This window comes from Parasteatoda tepidariorum, chromosome 4 (assembly GCF_043381705.1).
Source record: "Parasteatoda tepidariorum isolate YZ-2023 chromosome 4, CAS_Ptep_4.0, whole genome shotgun sequence".
Classification (NCBI taxonomy): domain Eukaryota; kingdom Metazoa; phylum Arthropoda; class Arachnida; order Araneae; family Theridiidae; genus Parasteatoda; species Parasteatoda tepidariorum.
In genome coordinates this window covers 5,448,836-5,465,022 of record NC_092207.1, presented here as the reverse complement: position 1 = coordinate 5,465,022, position 16,187 = coordinate 5,448,836, and the positions used below count along the sequence as shown (strand labels likewise).

Below are 16,187 nucleotides of genomic sequence, written 5' to 3'. Positions count from 1 at the left end.
AGTATGTATACATGCGAATACATTACGTAATAAGAGTCTAACGTATTAAAATCCATTCTTTGTGATTTTGGGCTGCTAGAGAGAGAAAATTTTGATATCGTAAGCAGTGAAGGGAGAATCACGCGATTTCCGTCCTTAAGGGGTTAAAAACAATATAAGAGAAGATCTCACTAATTTGATCGTTCAATAGTTTGTTGTTTTTTAACTTTAGAGAATTACATACCAATTTTTAGTAAACATTTCTAAAATTGTCTTATTAAATTGTCCAAAATTTAAAAATTATTTTAATAATCATCATGTAACTATAATTATTTTCATCTCATTAGTCAGTGTAATAAATAGATAGCGAAAAACTCACGAAGATCACGAAAGTTTAAAATTTTAGCTAATTATTATATTACAGCAAGATCTTACGACTTTAACCAGGTTTTTTTTAGCAATAGTATGTGAACAAATATTAAATAAAAAAGATTGAAGGATTAATAAATAAATTAAAATAAAAATATGAAATAAAACGACAAATTATGTTATACTAAATTCATTCAAGAATTTAATTTAGGAATGCCAGTATAACAAAAGAATTTTAAAAAGAAGATACTCATACTCGTGAAACAAAAGCATCCTAAAGAATAAAATATTAACAATGTTAAAAATTTCAATAAAAAACATTACATTTTCTTTTCGTCTGCTGAGAGCGTTCTGAAATATTAAAATCTGAGTCTCAGTAATATAAAAAAGGAATTTAATAATATCCAAAAATCAAAGTGGGAATATATATGAAGATTTTACTAGCCACAAACACTGATTGTTGTGCTGGCCTATTCTGCATCATTTGGTATGATGGAGTTGATTTGTTTATTAACTTCTTTTGTTTTCTATTTTTTTTTCTTTTGAATAATAAACTTGCAGTTAGCAAAACTACCTACCCCTTTCTCATACGCAATTATAAGTAAAAAATTATGAAACAAAAAATTTACGTCATTCTCGCAAGCGTATTTCAAATGAACTTTCTTTTAAAAACCCATAGATTATTCAATTCAACCTTATCGTTTACTTCTAAAATTGCTAAACTTTCAAGTTTCTAAAAGGTATAGTTTTAGCAGTGAAACATAGAGTAACGTAACGTTAAACATCAAAAAACAAAAGCGTTGATTGAGATTTTGTAAATTTTTTTTTCCAATAATGTTTTCCCCCTGGGTTGACATTCGTCAATTCAGGCTTATTAAGGCAGATTTGTTGGCAACTCTTTCAGTGGCACCATATTAGTTGGGCCAACATTGCTCCCACAGTAAGTAAAGAATTACGGAGAATTATATTATATATTATTATGTTATATTTTTTTATATTATATTTTTTTATATTATATTTTATTATAATAAATTTATTATATTTTATTTTATTATATTTTATAATTTAATAATTAAATTAATAATTTAAATTTTACAAATGTGCTCTCCTGTACTTTGAAGTTGACCAAACTGACCTAAAAAAATTAAAACATTTAGAACACAAATAAAAAGTAATTTCCACATTAAAGTGATTCTTTCTATATATGCATTTCAAAAACATGGATTAGTTTGCCTGTAATTGCACTCATTTGATCTTAAAATAGTGTAAGGATTGAAATTTAAAATTCGAGAATGAAAGTTTTAATCGTATTAATCGTAACTTTATTCTTCATACTTGTTCACACTCATAATAGAATTCAGGCAATAGAGGAATTAACCATATTTTTTTGATAATTAAGGGGGAAATAATAATAGGAATATTATTATTTGGTATCTCTAAAACATATTCATATCTATTAGCGTTATTTGCAGCATTGACTTCTTTTTGAATTCTCGGCTTATTACGAACTTAAAAATGAAACATATGCTACATCCATATACGTCTGTAATATAATTTAAAAAAAAAAAACAATTCTCACTTGGAAAAAAAACCCGAGTCATTTAACTTAATGCTATTTACGTATAAAGAACTATATACTTAATGCGTCGACTGCACTGTGTAGTAATCAGAGAGCTGACCTCACATCCTAGGTTCGAATCCCGAATGAGACATGGATGTTCTTTCATTCTCTTTATTGTCTGTCCTTAGTGTGGGAGTACTTTCAGAGACGGCTCCTAATATAGTGCTCCTGAAAGAGTGGGTAACCAATCTACCCTTCTGATATTTGGATGACTAGTGTCAATCAGGAGGACATAGAAAAAAAATATATACTTAATACTACAATGGTAAAATGACCAGAAAAGTTTTTCTTTTGACATATTACTTTGTTCTCATAAAATTTAAACTTTTTTTTTCCTCGCGGAGTTAACAAAAACTTAGCAATTTAGAATTCTGCAAGTGCAAAAATTTTAATTTAAGAAAAAAAGATTTTCTATTCATAATTTTAACTTTATGCTTCTAAACTAGACAAAGCCTTAATTTTTATTAGCATTTAATTAATACTTAATTAAATGCTAATAAAAATTAAGTTGCACTGCATAATAATATTCACTTTATACATTAAAGTGATTGAAAATATGTCAAGTTTGCTACAGTCTGAAATTTCAACACTTGGCTTTATTTCTTCTGGAATTCCCCAACAGCAAATCGCTTTACCGTGTTTTGATCACATAAGATCATATTAAATTATCATTTTGATCATTTCAGAGGTCATTTTAAACGCGTTTGCAGTTTACTTTTACTGCATTGACTTTGGTTGTTATTATTGAATTAGAACTGTACACTTATGGGCTCTTTGGTTTTTTATATATTCGTATTTCTACTATCATAATTATAGATATTTTAGTTGACTTCATTTTCTAAAAATTCCGATTATTGCTTAAACTCAAATTCAAGTTACTCATTCCGAGCATTGCTCAACTCAATTCGTTTTATTCAAGTTAGTCTTTAATTTCAATATAAGTTCAAGCACATTTTCTTTTAATTTTAAAGCTTTCCAGTTGTCATTACATAAATTATTTTTCTCTTTTTTTTTCAAAACATTCAACTTGTTAGGGCAAAACGTCATCTGAAAATACTCACTTTATATGAAATATGTAGCTTAGAATATAAATTCTAAATAATATGAAATTGAATTCTAGGATAATTGAAATAACATGAAAAATATTATTTGTTATCTTTAAAATGCATTCGAATCATTTATAGAATTTAATTTATTTTAAATTCAAATTCTCGATCTGTTACTCACGTAAGATATACTATGTACGTAAACTTTAACTTACTTTTTGTTACGGACGTGACTAGAAATTGGTAATTTGAAATTTTACATATGCAAAAACTTTCTTTTTCTTAAAAGGTTGTCTTTCTAAACAAAACTGCTGTATTATGCGGCTAAAATTATGTAAATTATAATAAATTCTGGAAATTTGCTTTGAAACATTAAGATAGTGTTTATTTAATCTCTTAATTTCGCATATTTCGCGAAAAAAAATTTGAAACTAAAGTTTTTAGCTTGAAATAAAATGGTAATTAAATATTTATAAAAGCCAAGTTGCACTACAATAAAATAAACACTTTAGTCTTTAAGCAGATATAAAACATGTCAAGTTTGCTAAAGTTTGAAACTTCAACATTTTGCTTTATTTATTATTATTATTTTGGAATTGCTCTATACCAAATCGCACCATTGCGTTTGGGTCATAAGATTTTAGAGGTGATTTTGATCACGTTTACAGATTTTTGACTGCGTTGATTTAGTTGTTAACGTTGAATTAGTTCTGCACTAATAAGCTATTCAGTCTTNAGGCTCTATCCTTAAAATTACTCTACAGTATTTCATTCGATTTGGTTAACGAAAATACTTGATTAAGCAGAAATTTGATACTTAAGTTATACTATAAATATTAATCCCTTAGAAAATTGAGTTTTCCCTTTTTCTGTAAATAATAATTATATATATTCTGAAATAATTATTCTTATAAAACTAGAGTATGAAATTATAGCTGGGGCTATTTAGTATTTCAACTTTTATAAATATTGATGTTTTAAGTTGAATGAAGTCATTGCTAAAATTCTGTGTGGTGTTGAACTCAAAGAACAAATGCAAATCAAAATGTTGGAATCTTTTAAATATTCAAAACTACTCTCCACCAAGCATATCAGCCACTGAAAGAAGAAAAATTTAACGATGAAATAAATCAAGATGCTTACATTGAATAAAGTATTTCTAAAATCGCATTTTTGAGAAACGAATTAAGTAGTTTTCTTTTTATTTTCTTTAAAGATCTGCATATAAAGATCTGCATATAAATATGAATATGATTTTACCGTTAAATTTAAAATCATGACATCTTTAGATGTCATGATTTTAAATTTAACGGTCGAGATTTATTGTATTAGTTAGTATTCCATCATTGTGAGAAGAGTCATTAGGTGAAAATGCTGCGCAACAACTACTTTTGGCACGTTTTTTTTAAATTGCTAAATTTGGGAATATTTACGCTGCGTTCCTGAGAGTGATTTATTGTATTTGTTAGACATTTCTCAGAGAAACAAATTAGAAATAAATACAAACAAAATTTTCTTATTTTTATTTAATTTCTGACACTTAAAGTAAAAATAATGATACCTTATATTGTCACTTATCAATTTAATATTGATGAAAAACGTAATAACACGATAAATTACGAATAATTGCATTTTAATTACGAATAATGGCACGATAATTTACGAATAAATGCATATTATTGTATATTCCATCATTAATTTTTTTCTCTATAATACATGTAATTAAACATCTGATACCAAAGGTGGTGTTTAATCATAATCCTTCAGAATTATCAAAAGTTTATTACTTAGAATGTAAAGAATGTAAAATTTTTCCAAAGTTGCTCGAATTAAAGATTTCCTACCTCTATGAAACAAAATATTAAACAAAGTGGTTACTCTTTAAGAATTCATATGAAAATTTTACATAAAGCTTTCCAGTTCATTTTAGTTAAAAATTTCATTGCAGGATTTAGAATTTATTTACCGTTGAATGCGGATATGAAAAAACTCCAAACATGTTTGAAATACACTGAAATGTATTGAAAATGTAAATATAAGAAACAACTCTAATATTAATCAGGTTTTAAAACTGGTTTTGATACCTGATTCGTAAGATTTCGAATACCGTTTTAATTTTTCTTAACACAATTACTAATTTTTGAATGTGAATGTTTTTATCACACTATTTTTGACAAGGTGTCGAAAAATATCTATTAAGGGTGGTCATACGGAACATTCTGTATGTAATTTTTAAAGTTTCACATTTTCCTGCTTTTGCTCATGAGACCTCCTGCACCACCATCTAAATAGATAAATTAATTTTAATAATTAAATTTTTTAGAACTTCATTTTCCAACATTCGATATCTGTCGTATGAGAAGTTTTTATTTCTAAAGTGTCTTAAAATATTTATATTCCGTTTAATTTTATAAATCAGAACATAAAAATCATTGTATAATTTTGAAATATATTATTGAATTCAAGAAATATTTTCACTTGGTTCATCACATCACTTACAAAATTTAAAATTTACTCACCACCACCTAATGCGGCATCTACACCATTTAAAAATAAAATATTTCAAGATAAATTAAATCGAATAACAACAGTAATTTATGTAAACCAGGGATACAATAAAACTACGTAAGGAATTTTAAAAATTTATCTATTTAGAACAAATAGTCTTCATTAATTTAATTAAAAATTTCATGTTCCAGCATTCTGCAGCTGGTACAAGAATTTTCAAAATGTACTTCAAAATTACTAAAATGTTCTCCAAAATATTTAGACTTCAAAAATTTTTTCCCACTATTTCATAGTATTAATTAGATCATGAAAATCGTTTTTAGAATTTAAAATGAAATAAAGAACTACTTTTACATGGTTCAAAACATCATTTACAAGCATTAAAATTTATTCACCGTCCCCTACATGCTTCCAAACCACCTGAAAATAAAATATTCAATCATAAATTAAATCGAAATGAGGGCAGTATTTCAAATAATTCAATGATGCAACGGAATTCCAGAGCGAATTTTGCGTAATTCAAGAATTTCGTATAATAAAAAGAGGAGTAACTTTGGAACTCTTTTTTAATTTTTTTTCTTTGATACATAGTTTAAATTTCAATATAAAGGTCTGAATTTACAAAGTATATTTGAAAAACTTTTTTCAATATAATAAATACAGCATTATGAAAAATATTTAAATAGAAAATTCTATCTTTCAAATTTTAGTAGAATTTGACATTACCAACTCTGATCGTAAATTTTAAGTAAAGAAATATACTTCAGATGTTTGTTAAGTAAAAATAGCCGTTACTGAAAAAAGATGGAGCATTTAGAAGGGAGAATAGTGTTACATATTCGAGTGGTCTGCAATATTTTTTCAAATAAAGTAGTACAAGACTAGGTACATGACGAGAAAAGAGTCGAAACTTGTGTATTATGTTTTGTTACAGCATCTTGATTTTAGTAATAATCTATTTTTAAAAATAATGTTTTTTTTCCAAAACAATTAGAAGCAATTAATCATGTCGAGTATGTGTTAAGAAAATAAAAATTGAACATAATTGCAATTTAAAATTTACTTTTGAAAATTTTACTGCCGAGTACAGAGGTCAGTTCAATCCTGGAATTCACTATCTGCATTTTGTATTTTTAAGATGGATTTTAAAACTTCAAAAAAAAAAGGATTTTTTTGATCACTAGAATTTTTTATGTGTTCTGCGTTTTACAAAAAATATTCTAAAGAATACTTCAAATTATTCCTGCTTGTTGAAAAAAAAAAACTAATTTGTTTTAGCATATGATTTCCCTAAAAAAGGCTGTAGGTGCTGGGGGGATTAACTAGAGTTATTTAAATAAAGTAAGAATTTCATCATGGCATGAAAAAAAAATTACGTGAGCTCATGGATTAATACGAAGAATTATTTTAATTACGCGATTAATTTAGCACTTCGAATGAAATATGCGAAAATTTCTTGTATTGTCAACAAAAAGATTCTTATTTAGAACTAAAGTTTACTTTTTGCCTTTCAGCTTTTATTCTCTCGGATCCATTCAGCAATGCAAGAAAGTTCCTTTGAATAATGAGCAGGGTAAGAGTTTTTGACATTTAATTACACTTTTTCAAATTTTTATGACTGTGAATGCAAATTATCTTACAACAATGTGTCATTTAGACAATTCGAAACACACTTTTAAAAATTTGATGTTTTCAATTATGTCCAGATTATCTTACAACAATGTGACTTTTAACACAATTCAGAACTCTTAATACTTGATGTGTTGAATTTATGTCCATGGCTTAATAAACGTGGATGCAACTCTTGGGATTAAACTATTGCTCGCTTATTGTACTGCCCTTTTCACTTTCTCCAAACATTTTGAAATGCTGACCAAAGTTAAGATTATTAACTCATTGGGATATTCTAAGAACTTCGTTGAGCTTATAGATAAGGAGCTTATAGATTAACACTTTAAATCATCCTTATTCAATAATAAGGAAAAATATTCCTTTCGCAAAGATAATCTTTATCATTAATTACTTATATTCATTATCTAATGATAATTTCAATAAGCTCAAAAATTTATCGCTATTTAATAAAAAATGTTGAACTCATATAATTAACAAGAATTGTTTTAGAAAGTCATCAACTCAGTGCAATTCAATTAAAAATTCTATCCTTCATTAATGCAGGAATTCCTTACTAATCACAAGTTTACAAGTTACCTAAATAATTACAAGTTTTGGTTTGGTTTATAAATAATTATAACTTTTAAGAAATATTCAAATTTTTGACTCGAATAAAAATATTTCGATGTTAATATTCATACTTAAGTAATACTTACTGCATACCTTCCTATTTGATAAATTACAATTTCAATTAAGGTGTTATTTTTTAATAACTCAAATACTAGACCTATGAATGAATGTATGTGAAAAAAATACTTATGAAAAATCGAAGGTGCACGTGTCCTGTAACGTTCTGACTAGAAAAATATGAATATTTACAAAATTTTAAGTCAGTTATCGATTTTTCAATTTCTGCTCAGCACGATTTACTGATTTAATCTTTAAGCTATATCGTTTTCATACGCACTAAGACAAGGACAAAAATATTTTTCTTTTAATAGAAACCCGTTTTTCATAACAAGATAACTATATTAAGCAGTAACTAAAACATTTGGCTCAGTTTAGACAGTACATTATACATTTAATTAATAAATACAATCATTGTAAATTTAATTTGTTTGCCTCTTTTTTTTAAAAAAGAAATGGAGACTGTTTTGCGATGACAATCGACTTATTGTAATAAAAGCTGCTTTTGCGTTTTAAGACGTCTTGAATTAGCTACAGAGGTCTTTCTGACAGATCATTCACTGCTTTGACACGAGGGAACATGTCTCAGATTCTTGGCAATTGGAGATCATTATTCCATTCGTTAATGTCTTCTCTAAAGGCCTGGTTTCTTAGGACCGGAGGCTGTCAGCTGGAAATCAGCGCTAACCACTGATTGGTCCATTTGTGAGTTTGATAATATACGTCATCGACCGCTCATCTTGAACTACAATTGCCGTCCAACTCAACTGCAGTTGGATTACAACGTGACGTTAACCACAGAAGCAATGGCGGACAACATCCAACAGCACATTGAAATCAGCCAAGATTTTGATTTTGACATTAAACATAGCTTCTTCATTAAACATAGCACTCTTCATTTAGCTCAGCTATAATGTGTTTTTTCTTGGACAAAGTCATTATTTGTTCTCTAAAACACTGGTCGACAATAACAAAATCAATACAAATTCAAAATAAATATTTGTTTACGTTATTAACGCATGCGCAATGAGAGATAATGTCTGCGTTGGACCGACTGCTCACGCTGAGCTAACAAAAAAGTATTTTTTTGGCGTCAGCTCTACGTCAACTTTCCGCTGACGCCCAGATAAGGCGCTAGTTCTAAGAAACCAGGCCTTGAGCTAACCAACCAGTATTTTGTTGACGTCAGCGGCACGTTGACGCCCAGATAAGGCGCTTGTCCTAAGAAACCAGACCTTAACCAGTCGGGGCCTAATCCCATGCTGTGAAACAAGAACCGGGATAGTTAATCTTGTAGTAAATATTCTATCAGCCCCTTTTCAAATTTTATTTGATCATCTTTTCTGAGGGGTTTCAGAAGGGTTAAAATTTGGGTAACTTGATATTCATATTTATTGAGCAAAACATAAATATTAATATAAACATTTTACTGTTACTGGAAAAAAAAACTTCTGCCAAAAACTGTTGGCAGCTGTGTTAAAGTATATAAGAAAAAAATGCATGGCTTGTTATAATGTTACGTTAAATGGCCGAATATGATGAATTTTTGAACAGCCGACTCAACTTTTGGGCTTACGACTGCTAATGTTCAACTACGTAGCCTTGTAATTTTGGACCCAATCTAGAAGACGAAGGATCAAGTATTGGGAGAAATTTGCTTCCTTGGAGGACTTTCTGACGGAGAGCTAACCCTTATTTGCGTTACATGAAGAGGAAGATCATGAGGACTTCTCACGGTTAGCCTGGCTGCAAAGGGGACTCTAACCCATGATCCGACTACAACTGAGGATATTTCACGTCGGCACTGTGTTCGGTGCAAACCGGATGCAGAATTCATATCGATCAGCCATCGCCGAGATTCGAACCCACAGCTCACCTCATTGTAAGGCGAGCGCTCTATCCCCTGAGCCATCGTGACAACGAAATTGATGATTGTTGCCTTCCACCGGTGCATGATAATAACACAAAGTCATTTTGGTAAATGTCCGAAATATACACTTGGTCTAGTTATGTACCATTTCCCAGTATACTTTTACCCTGTATGACCTACATCAGTGTTTATTGAAAGGTCAAGTGATACTGCCTAGTGTGGATTTGCTCGGTACTCTGAACACTGATGTTTCTCCTAATCTAACCTCAGCAGGTATTAAAATCTCGAATAAATATAATAATATCAACAAATAAATCAATATCAAATCGGATGTAACAAATATTTCGGACATTCACCAAAACGACTATGTGATTGTTGACATTCACCGGTGAAAGTCGGCATTCTCTTGATTTAGGTCATTCTTGGTAACAATAATGTTGTCAACTTCCGCGTACAGTAGAAAACTATTTTTAAGGGGGGCAGGTCTCAAAACTTTGACTAAGAAGATGAAAAGTCATAAGCGATAAAAAAAAATTCAGAACGGTCTAATTTACACGCTGATCAGAAATTACGATTCTAAATTAATATATGAATTTGTTCAATTATGGTAAATGTCCGAAATCTGTACTAGTGTATGGAAAACATGAGAAAATTAGACCTTAAAAATAAGGGTATGTAAACAATTAAATGTATAATATATCTATATCAATATAGGGTTAGAAATGTATTTTTATTCATGTGATAAAAAGTTTTATTTAAATTCCAACAATTCAATATCCAAATCATTTCCGAAAGCATTGGAATTGAAATAGAGGAAAGCAGTTTTTTTGTCAGAAGAAACTATAAAGAGTATACTATAGTATCAGTTATTTCGTTTTTCTTTTGTAACTCGTTTTTTTTCACATATAAATAATAATTTAAATACTTAAAAAACATTGGTTCCTTCCATGACATAATTATAATAATATATAGAGATATATTAAGGACAATCAGTATAAAATATCATATATTGAATATTAATATTGTGTAAAACAGAATCATTTTTATACAATTTCCGTTACTAAGGTTATTATAGATCAGGGGTGGCCAACCTGCGGCTCTTTGAAGGATTATTTGTGGCTCTCGATAAATGTACCCGAGTTCCCTTTTCATTTTTGTGCTATTATATTTTAACAAAATGACTATCGTTCCTTTGACGATTCGACAGATATATCACAGATCTTTAGCAATTGGCAGTTTTTATACGTTTTGTTTTACCTGACTTCGTTGTTAGAGAAGAATTATTAGATTTAGTGCCACTTCAAGAGTCTGCGGTGTCGATATTAAAAACGCATTAGATTCCATAATGAAAACTTCTGATGTACTTCTTAATAAACTTGGAAGCACTGCAACTGATAGGGCTTCGGCAATGATGGGTAAAAAACATCGGTCTTATTGGGATTTTAAGAGATGATTCTCAAATTCTACAATTCATACCGATTCACTGCATAATTTACCGAGAACATCTCGTTACAAAGTATTTAAAATATCCTGATGTTATGAAAACAGTGTTACATATCGTAAATTACATTTGCACCAATGCAAAAATTCGTCGACAGTTCGAAAATTTCCTTAAGGAATTATAGGACCAAGAACTTCCAAATGACATTAATTTCTTCTGCATTCTGAGATGGTTATCTAGCTACAACGTATTAAATTGTTTTTTAGATTTGTTTGATCCGATAACTGCATTTCTAAAATAAAAGGAAATAACCTATTAAAAAAAGGAAAATAACCTATAAAAAAAAGGAAATAACCTATGGAACATTTGCAAACACTGAATTTACAATTGCAGGGGAAAGATAAAATAATATCTGACCTCTCACGTTATATATATAGTTTTCAAACTAAATTACAACTTTTTCATAAGGACATTAGAAATAAAACATTTTGTCATTTTCCTCGAATTAAAAAAAAATTGTTTCAATATTAAACAAGAAAAACTCAACGAGTATATAAAAAGGCTAGAAGGAATATTGACGGAATTACAAAATAGATTTCAAGATTTGAAATACTTTAAATCGTCTCTTGATTTTTTTTCTGAATCCATTTGAAATTAACATAATTCAAGGTGAGTGTTTTCCATTTCCAATATAATTATGACCCAAAAAGCATCTGGAGAATTAGAATTAATAGAGATGCAGGAAGATCAAGCACCAAATTTAAAATATAAGTCGACGTCGATTACTGAATTTTGGAAATTTGTACCAGAATCGAAGTATCCTGAATAAAAAAAGGCTGCTTGTCAAATTATTTTGATATTCGGAACAACTTACTTATGTGAATCATTTTATTCCACTTTAAAATTCGTGAAATCCAAACACCGATCATTATTAACTAACCAGCATCTCAAAGAATTACTGAGAAATGCTGTCACCAAATATTCACCAAATTTTAAAGAATTATCAAGAGAAGTTAAATAAATGTGTTTAAATTTGATATATTTAAATTCCATACACATATTTTGTACTTTTTATATGAAAAAAAATTTTCATACCTTTTTTGCTCACCTCTTAAATATGTATTTAATTGCTGCTAGCGAAAGATTTCAAGTTTTGAAAAATGGTTCGATTATCAAGGAGCTTGGCCACCCCTGTTATAGATGATGGAGCTGATTCGAATATAACTATTATCAAAAACTTTGTTTATAAACTCACAAAACCTTTTATCGATTACGATTTATAAAATGCCTCTGAAATTATAGTCAAGTAGAGTTAATATGGCAGTGTTTGCAATATTTTGTTATTTACGTGTCTGCAAAAAAATAAATGTACCAATATAAACCAGGGTTGGCAGGTTTTTGACATGTGACAGTTTTTGACAGTTTAAACCATGGTTTAAACCGTCACGTCAAAAACCTCACTGTCAAAAATGTCGAAAATGTCAAAAACCTATATTCATATGTAAAATTTAATTAATACATAAAATTTATATATTTTTTATAAAGGATAGTGTTTCTAAATATGTTCTAGAAAAAATAAATTTAAAATTTTGAAGAAACACTTATATTTTGAATAGTAACCAAAATCTTGTACTTTTGAAAGCTCACATCTTTTGTAATATTATGTATTCATTTTCATGTGTTATTGAAAATCTGCAGTGATATTATTAAGAAATTTATTTATAACCAAATTTAGTGTATAGTATAGATTATACTAAAAATTAGACATTTTTAAAGATAAACATTAGCAGTTTTGTACATTAGACATCTTTTAAAGAAAAATCTTTTTAATATTCTTTTAAATCTTCTTAATAATCTTTTTAACATAAGACAATACAAATTTAAGTGCTTTCTGTTAAATACACAGAGTAGTTAGTGTCGATTTACAGTATATTCAGCCTATTCATTTACTATGCTGAAAATTTAGTTTATCCAAATACTTGTGAATTTCATTTTGCTGAATACTATATACATAGTTTTGTTGAATATCTAAATATTCAGCTGTTGAATAATTACTTCTTGCTTTCAAGATATGCATTATTTGTATTCTTAATACAAGTGGGGGAAAAAATTAAGAGGTAAAAATTGTTTTAAAATGATAAGTGTAATAATTATAAATAAATATAATAAACAATATGAATTATATTTATCATTATTCACAAATATAACTACTTTTAAATTCAAATTAACATACTGGATAATAAAGATATTCGGTATAACATTAAAAAATTTTTTTTATACACTTGTATCAAGTTTGTATTTATACAACATAACTTGTAAGTTCCTTATAAATATTAGTTATATGTTCCTTATATGTCAAAAATGCATAGTAATAAACTTTTAATTTTCTTAAGTATCAAAAAAAAAAAAATTTTTTTTTTAAATATAAATATTTAAACAATTTTTGTGCAAAATTTTTCTGCACATGCATTTGAATATAAATTTCTGAGATTTTAAATCTGTTATTTTACCTTAATTTTAATTAAAAAATATTTTAAAACCTGCTGATTACCTATAGTATAATTAAATTTCAATATAATGCATGGCAACTGTTGGTAGTTTTGAAGTTTATATATTTTCTTGGCAAACTTTAGTTTTTGACATTTTTGACGGGTTTTTGACGGTTTAAACCAGTATTATACCCTTGTCATGTCAAAAACTACTTTTTGACGTCAAAAACCCAACCCTGATATAAACTAAGTTCACATAGTTTTTGTGGTGCACATAAATTTTTAGATATTGATTTTTTCTGTTACCAAAGCGCAAACAAATGCAACAACTTTCATTTATTTATTTGATTTTATAATTATTTTTAGAAAGGCCCATTTTCTCTTATTCTAAAAAAATAATTAAATTGATGATTAAATTGAAATAGTTGAATTTTCAGACTATTATAGATTCATTAATAATTGTTAAACTTAATCTTTCGACTGAATTTATTATTGAATAAGCTCAATTTGTAAACTTAATTCATAAACTTAATTGATGTGGTTTGAGACCAAATACAGACCTTGAACGCTCAATGCACACACACAGCCAAAGGCTAATTGGAAAAAATCTACTTAATATTGTTACAAATAATTTTAATTGTTTTACAACTTAAGTTCAATGAATTTTAAAAAGAATGCAAAAATTATTATATTAAAATTCCAAAATGCAAAGATGGTAATTCATGTTTTATTGAATATTTCATTTTTTAAAAACATTCTCACTGACAAAAAATTAATAAAAAAAATATCTAGTTTACAAATAAAGTAATTTTTATAAAGTTAACAAAAATTAATGGAAATTCAAAACCTTCTGCATTTAAATATATTTTTTGAAGTCACAGTGTGCCAAGATTTTAAATCTTGCTTTAATAATCGAAAAAACTAGAATATATGTCGTTTCTGATTTTTATCTATAATTTGCCTTTAATTGTCCATTAATTATCTTTGCTTTTCAATTATCTTAAAATTTACATTTTTATAAAATTTATGTCGGAGTTTCGTGTTCCATTGGTGTCACTACGGAATACTTAGATATTGTCTATATGCAGAGTTTATTCCAATTCCCTGCGGGGGTTCGGATTGCTTATAGCAACAACAAAAATATTATCAACAAGTTAACAAATTTTATCTGACAACGAAGCACCACAATTTTTTATCGTAAAATATGCAATTTGGTGATGTTACAGGCTTCAAGCTGCAACATGCCAAGTTCAGGCTGCAATATGCCACTATCAATGGTCGTGAATGCGGCTGTGTTCCTTCATCGATATGCTGCAACTGTAGTTAATATCACAATTGCAGGAATTTGTGCGTTCCTCATTTCTCAATGAGAGAGAACACCCTACTTATTATCAGACAGACGTTTCTGATTTTTTAAATAATGAACTTCGTTGCAGTTGGATAGGATGGGTCAGATGACGACCCACCCCCTCCGAATTTTTCCATGGACACCGGCTTCCCAGACTTAACACCCAGTAATTTTTATGGGACTGTATCAAAGAGTTAGTGTTTGCTTTGTGATTAAACGGCGCTATGATATATCTTGACATGTTACAGCTTGTTGTTGTTGTTTTCGTTTCCATGGATCTTCAGATAACATCAAAGGTCTAGACTATCGCGGCCGACAGCTTCGACACACCTTGACTGTAGAGAACAGCTCTTCGATTGTCCTCAATTGGTACCCATCCCAAATTTCAAAACATGTGTGGTGAGTGCGGGGAACTCGAAAATGTGTTTTGGTGTCAACATGAAATCCGGGCAGTTTCTGCTGGGAACGTATGTCCTGGTCTTGTCTGGTAGAATTTTCATCCCTGTGAAATGATTTCTAGGTCTTGCAGTGACCGATGTCAAGGTTCATGGACAGTTGAAGTCAGTGATAAGAGGCTTCTTAAAGGTGTGAGGTCGAAGTCTGTTTTTGGCCTCTGTATTTGCATCTACAAGTGTGACGGTGTTATCCGGTTGATCGTCTGCCCGGGCTTCTTTGGCCAATTGGTCAGCACACTCATTGCCCTCGATGTTGACGTGTGCAGGGATCCACTGAAGATGACATGATTTCCCCCTATAATTCAGACTCTCAAGTAGTACATTAATGGCAGAGGTGATGTTCGTGTCACCCTTAATAATCGCTTCTAAGGTCGATTTAAGGTCGCCTCAAAAAGGTTAGTTACAGCTTGTACGGCACGGATTTTACTTCAGGCTGCGTATCACCAGAGGTTTACAAATTGCAAACTTGAAAAAGAAATCGTAATGTCTCTTTATTATGTAAAATAAAATTTGTTGGTGTATTAGTAATATTTTTTTGTTTATAAGCTTTCAAAAGATCTGAGAGAATATAAAATATCTAAGTCATTCAAATTATTTTTTTCCCTATTACCTTTAATAATAAAGGGCTGGGAAGTCTGCCTTCAGAGCTCAAAACATTGCAGAATTTTTACATGCCGTTCCGTGCATGTCCTGTACGAACCCTTTCTATTACGTATTATTGAAAACTAGTTAATGAACCTATCGTTAGTTTGTCACAATTATA

At 29.0% G+C, this 16,187-nt stretch overlaps 1 protein-coding gene across 3 annotated transcripts in view; it reads left to right on the top strand.

Annotated features, from left to right (window-relative positions):
- LOC107443924 (TBC1 domain family member 30-like) overlaps positions 1 to 16,187 on the top strand; it is a 70,361-nt gene that overhangs the window by 19,594 nt on the left and 34,580 nt on the right. For all 3 annotated transcript variants that reach the window (XM_071179365.1, XM_071179364.1, XM_071179366.1), the window contains one exon: positions 7,038 to 7,096. In XM_071179365.1, coding sequence (XP_071035466.1) covers positions 7,088 to 7,096 — 9 coding nt within the window. In that variant the 5' untranslated portion in view covers positions 7,038 to 7,087. The remainder of the gene's footprint in view (positions 1 to 7,037; positions 7,097 to 16,187) is intronic.